The sequence below is a fragment of the Myotis davidii genome, unplaced genomic scaffold (assembly GCF_000327345.1).
Source record: "Myotis davidii unplaced genomic scaffold, ASM32734v1 scaffold1395, whole genome shotgun sequence".
In the NCBI taxonomy this organism is placed as follows: Eukaryota; Metazoa; Chordata; class Mammalia; order Chiroptera; family Vespertilionidae; genus Myotis; species Myotis davidii.
The window spans coordinates 289,162-295,211 of record NW_006288604.1 but is presented as its reverse complement, the minus strand read 5'-3'; the positions used below and the strand labels follow the sequence as shown (position 1 = coordinate 295,211).

At 63.4% G+C, this 6,050-nt stretch overlaps 1 protein-coding gene across 1 annotated transcript in view; it reads left to right on the top strand.

Annotated features, from left to right (window-relative positions):
* Positions 1-4,432, top strand: part of PXDN (peroxidasin) — a 70,215-nt gene extending 65,783 nt beyond the window's left edge. The window contains 5 exon segments of the mRNA XM_015561791.1: positions 342-550; positions 1,345-1,459; positions 1,632-1,764; positions 2,419-2,532; positions 2,887-4,432. Of these exon segments, the coding sequence (XP_015417277.1) occupies positions 342-550; positions 1,345-1,459; positions 1,632-1,764; positions 2,419-2,532; positions 2,887-2,937 (622 nt within the window). The 3' untranslated portion in view covers positions 2,938-4,432.
* The last annotated feature ends 1,618 nt before the right edge of the window (positions 4,433-6,050 follow it).

Below are 6,050 nucleotides of genomic sequence, written 5' to 3'. Positions count from 1 at the left end.
CACTGGAGCTCGGGCGGGGTCTCAAGGTGCCGCGTGGTCACTTGGTCAGTCAGCTCAGCAGGTGGCAGGCGGTCCCTCCTGTCGCCGAGCCGTCCGGCTGGGGCCACGGGCGTGCGACGGGCGAAGGGGTCTGTGCAGCCTGGTCCGGCGCCCGTCTCTGGGTCTTCACTCGGTTGTTTTGCTTTGTTTCGAGCGGGAAGTGCGAGCCGTGTGTTGCCCACTGTCATGTGGACCCGTTAAAACCAGGGGCGTCTGCCTTGTTGGGGACGGATGAGGCTGCTGAGTTCGGGTGCTGTGGTTTGAGTCCAGGTTCCCCATCTCGTTCTCCTCCCGGGACTCAGGCTGTGGTACGAGAACCCTGGGGTGTTCTCGCCGGCCCAGCTGACGCAGATCAAGCAGACGTCGCTGGCCAGGATCCTGTGCGACAACTCGGACAACATCACGCGTGTGCAGAGGGACGTGTTCCGGGTGGCGGAGTACCCCCACGGCTACAGCAGCTGCGACGACATCCCCAGGGTGGACCTGCGGGTCTGGCAGGACTGCTGTGAAGGTAGCCCCCAGCCCTTGCGCCCGCCGTGGTGGGCGCCGTGCTCTCTGCCCGTGATGAGGCGGCGGTGCCAGCAGGGGGTGGGGAGCAGGCGCGGCGGCGCCCTCGCTGGCTTAGGCGTGCCTGTGTCGAGGGGTCCGTGGAGGATTTTCAATGACGGGTCGTGTTCCATGTGTTCTTGTGTGTGTACACGTGTCTGCATGCTATGTTTATTTTTTTAAGTGTATTTTCATTGATTTCAGAGAGGAAGGGAGAGAGAGAAATATCAGTGATGAGAACGGATCCTGATCGGCTGCCCCCTGCACGCCCCACACTGGGGGTGGAGCCCACAACCGGGGTCATAGGTCGGTGCTAACCCCTGAGCCACACCAGCCGGGCTGTGCGTGTGTTTTATGTAAATATTACGTTCCTCGGTGGCTGAGGAAGCTGCAGGCGTCGTGCTGCTCCTCGATCATTCACTCAAGTTTTTAGGCCCCAAACCGGGAGATTCTGCGCAGACAGAGCCTTGTTTGCGCCCAGGGCCACGGGCTCCCTTCCCGCCGTCTGTCACCGCTCGCGGCAACGTCCTGGTCTGACCCCGGTTGATCTTTCCGTGGCGCCTCCCTCCGCGGGCCTCTCTCCGACCAGACGCGGCCCTGCCCGGGCCTGATGCTCTGTGGCGAGCAGGGCTGTTGCCAGGCCCCCATGGCCGTGAGGAGCGGGGTTCGTCCCAGGCGAGCGAGTGCAGGACCGGGACGCACTGACTTTGTCCCGAAGTCGGAGCTGCTCACAGCTCACCCTCCCCTCCCCCTCCCCAGACTGCAGGACCCGGGGGCAGTTCAGCGCCTTCTCCTACCATTTCCGAGGCCGGCGCTCCCTTGACGTCAGTTACCGGGAGGGTGAGCCCCCCACGGAAGCAGGGACGACACTGAGGTATGGCGTCCCCGAGGGTCAGAGTGTCCACACCGCGGACCGGCCCGGGCCCTGGGAAGGGACGTCCCACCAGCCGCCGGCTGGGTCTTGGGCCCCAGACAGCCCAGGTGCCCTGGGGCCTGTGGTGTGTGTGCGACGCCTCCTGTCTGCTTCCCCGTCTCCCCTCCTGCAGCGTCGGGAAGCCCGGCCAGCGCCCCAGGAACGCCACGGCTGCCTCCTCTGAGCACCCCCAGGCCCTGGGGCCCAGCGACTTCCGGGACTTGGTGCTGGAGATGCAGCAGACCATCACGGACCTCCGGACACAGGTGCCACCCCACCGTCCCCCCTCTTAGCTCACGTCTCCCACAGACTCATCTCTGGCCCCGGTGTGAACTCTGCAACGCCCCTCGCCTGGGGCCAGGGGTCTCACTGCCTGCTGGCTCTTCTCCTGGGCTGGCCACACTGAGTCCCTCGGTTTCCCAGCAATCAGGACCCTCAGTGGGACCCAGGCTCCCGGGCAGGGCCTTGGGGTGACCCCAGTTACCCAGGCAGGGCCTCGGGGTGACCCCAGCTTCCCGGGCAGGGCCTTGGGGGTCCCCAGCTCCCAGGGCAGGGCCTCCTTCCCAGGGCCCACAGCTGCACCTGCCTGGCTGTAGGCCCCCCGTCCCCCTCCTCCACCTGTGAGACTGGAGTGCCTGAGGCCTGGCGACTTGGGTGCAAGGGGGCTTCAGCCTTCCCCTGAAGCTTCGTTCTTAGGAACCACTAGCATTCAGATGTGGGCACGCCCACCGGAGGCAAAGCGGGCAGGGCTGTCCCAGAGCTCTGGGAAAAGCCATTGCTGTCAGGGGAGCTATTTGAGCCCCAGAACATCCTGCAGAAACGTGCCTGCGTCCCTGCCCGTCGCGAGGCGCCGTGTCCCGGGGCGGGCGGGGCGAGGGCCACACTCCCGTGGACTGACGGCGCACACGTTGCCTTTGCAGATAAAGAAACTTGAGTCTCGGCTCAGCACGGCCGAGTGCACCGACGTGGATGGCGAGCCCCACGCGGATGGCGCCCGGTGGAAGCGAGACGTGTGCACCATCTGTGAATGCCGCGTGAGTACAGCTCTGTCTCGGGGACCCGGGGCCTGGACCACGGACTCAGCTGCAGAGTCCTGAGCCCCCAGTGGGCGGCCAGGTGGTCAGCAAGGCCCCGCTCACCGGTGGGGTCTCCTCCCTCTTCCCTGGGCAGCCATGGGGGTGCACGCCTGCAGGGACAGTGGGCAGGCGCTGGGTCCTTTGTGGCCGGGGTCGGGCTGCAGCTGGCCGGGCAGGAAGCTCTGGGAAGACCGCTGGGGACAGGAAGAACCGAGCAGTCAGACCCGGGCACAGGCTGGAACACGGTGGGAAGCGGGCGTGATGCGCGGGGTCGTCCCCGGAACTGACCGGTCGGGCGCCGTCTCCCTCCAGGACGGGCAGATCACCTGCTTCGTGGAAGCCTGCCACGGCTCACGGCCATAGCCGGGCGTCTCGGACGCCGCACAGGGGCCCAGACTGGAGTGTCCACGGAGCCGGAGACCACGCCGTGGACACGCGGGTGGGAACAGACACGAGTCCTAACTTCTTGTTAGATTCTCAGGTTTTTATTTAATTTTTTTAATGAAAAAGTGGTGCTACTATTAAACCGCGCAGTTAAGTCATTTAGGCCCCCAGAGTGATGTCCCCCATCCCACCACTTCCTCTCGACGGAGAGCCGCTCCGCTTGCCCGGGACGGAGCCTGTGGCACGCACGTGTCAAGAGAACGTCGGTGTTTGGCAGATGGAGCAGTCCCTCCGGAGCCTGTCCCGGGGGCACAGGCGCCTGGCCCGGAGCCCCGACCCCTTCCCTGGCCTCTGCCATGGTCCACGCACACCAGCAACTCCTCACGGCAGGTCCCCGCTCCACGCGCACCTGCTGCTTCTCCACTCCTGTCCCCGTGACTGAGGCTGCGGCCGCTTAGAAACAGGCCTGTTGTCCCTAGAACCCTGCTGCCCGGTGGTGGGCCAGGCGTGAACCCCGCTTCGTGGTGGCCACGCCGGGCTCGCGCTCCCCAGGCCGCTCCCGGCCGCCGCACGGAGGGACCGGCCTCCTCCCTGACTCGGCTGTGGGTGCCTTAGAGACAGCACCCGTCCCTCACCCCATTTCCAAGCGCCGGAGAGTGTGAAAGCCGACCCGGCGTCCAGTGTTCGATGCGGCAGAGAAATCGTTGCCACTGTGCAGGCCTTTAGGGTTCCATGAAAAGCACCTCGTACCTCAGGCCGCGCTCGCCTTAATGACCAAACCTCCTGTTCTGTTCTGAATGCAGAGATCTGTGTTCTGGGACACGTGGGGGCGAGGCTCGCAGCGTCCCGCAGGCAGTGGGCAGTTTCAGAGCTGGTTCCGGTCCAGGTGGGCCGCAGGCTGCCACGTCCCCGGGGGGGGAGGGCTTGGCGGACGTCTCCACGGGAGCGTAGTCAAAGCTGTAAATGCGGCGGCTTGACCTCTCGGCCGCGGGTCGGGAGTGGCAGGGAACAGCTGGCCCCGTGGCTCAGGACATGGGCGTCCTGTGAACTATCAAGTCAGATGGAGTCAGGACCTGGGACCAGGGCCTGTCACGAGGAGGAAGCGTGGTGTGGAAGGCGGGTGGTTCTGTAGGTGCTCGGTGTCAGGCGGCGGCAGACCATCCGTGCGGGAGGGTTACCTGTGGTTTCGTGGCAGAGGTGACAGGCACGTGAACCGGGGGGGCGGGGCCGGCCCACAGGGAAGCGTGGCGTGTCTGCGGGTCGAGGTGGAGTCTCGGTGCGTGGGGAGCCGTGGACAGTGCGGACACGCCGCGGGGGTCGCGTGGTGGGAAGCGAAGTGTCCGTGTGTATTTACCTTCCTAACTGTTGCAGCAGCCAGGTGCCTTACCTGTGTTCCTTGTAACCAGTTCATTACCAAAGAAACGTTTGCACTATGTAACGATGCCTTTCAGTTCGAATAAACGGGCCATGTTTTTCCAACGGAGGGTGCACGCGTCTGCTTTCACGGGAGGCCGTCCTCGCGGCTGCGCCCTGCGGGTCGGAGCGTGATGCAGAGGCGGCGGTGTCTGGAGAGATTTTAAGGACATTTTCCAGGTATTTGACGTTTATGGGAAATGCGTTTTCTGACAGACTTGCAGGAAGTCACCTGATTTGCACAAACTGGGTTTTATGTGACATTTTCTTCTGGTTTTACCGCTTCCCCACCTGCCGCAGCCACGAGGCTCGAGGCTCGAGGAGGATGAGCAGGGACGGTCGCAGCCGCCAGAGGCTTGAGTCGGCCTAAGGTGTAGCCTGTGGTTTCAGGGGAGGGGCCGTGGTCCTGGGGCTCCGGCACCTGCAGGGGGAGAGCAGGTGGGGGTCGGACCTGACCTGGGCCTGGGGTGGCAGCCACTGTCCCATGGCCCGTCTGTCCCCCCTGGTTCCCGTCTCATTGGCCTCCCTCTCTCTTTGTTGAGAATATATATTTATGGATGTTAGGGAGGAAGGGAGCGGGAGAGAGAAACATCAATGCTGGGAAGGAATCACTGATCGGCTGCCTCCTGCACGCCCCTCACTGGGGATGGAGCCTGCAACCCAGGCCTGTGCCCTGACTGGGAATTGAATGGTGTATAGGTCGACGCTCAACCACGGAGCCACACCAGTCGGGCCAAAATCGGATCTATTTCATGGCTGCTAACCCTCCTTTAAAATCCTGTATGTCCCAAATCTGGCTGGTGTGGCTCAGTGGATTGAGCATCCGCCTGCAGACCAAAGGGGCCCAGGTTCGATTCTGGTCAAAGGCGGTTGTAGGCTCTTCCCCAGCCCTGGTCGGGGCTCGTGCAGGAGGCAACCAATCAATGTGTTTCTCTCTGTCTTTCCCTGTGTCTTTGTCTAAAAATCAATGGAAAAATGTCCTCGGGTGAGGAGTAACAATAATAATAAATAAAATAGCTGCATGTCACATGCTTCTTAAATCATCCGCGTCCTCGCGCACACAGTGGGTTTCTCGTTCTGTCCTCACTTGCAGCACAAACCAGGTCAGGGCGTGAAGGCCGTGGATGGCTCGCAGGGTCCTCACACTCGTTAAACGGGGGCCAGTTCACTGTCCCTCAGACCACTGGAGGCCGGACTGTAGTTTAAAAAAAAACTACGAACACGTTCCTATGCACACGGCGGCGGCAAAAGCACCGGCAGGACGGAGAAGTGTTTCCGGGGGCCGCATGTGGCCCGCGGGCCGCGGTTCGAGGACCCTGGTAGCGCACAGCTGTCCGCGGAGGACACACCCGGAATCTCGTGTCTGTGCTTCGGAAATCACTGCACCGATTAGCTGGGGGAACGGCCACCCCTTCTCATCACTGAGATTCGGAGCAGACACGCAGGGAGGGGAGGGGATGCTACGCTCCCGCATCCCTGGCCCATCTGAGCGCGACCTGCGGTGTCCCCACCCCTCGGAACCGGGGCCCACAGCTCACACCCACTGCGTGGCGTCTGGTCTGAGGCTGACAGACCAGCCTCGTGGAGGCCGGTGGCTGCGAGCGTTTGTCGGTGTGTCACGCGCAGTCGTTGTGACTCGTCCATCAACTAGTTCACCGGCCGCCTCTGTGTGCGTGTCC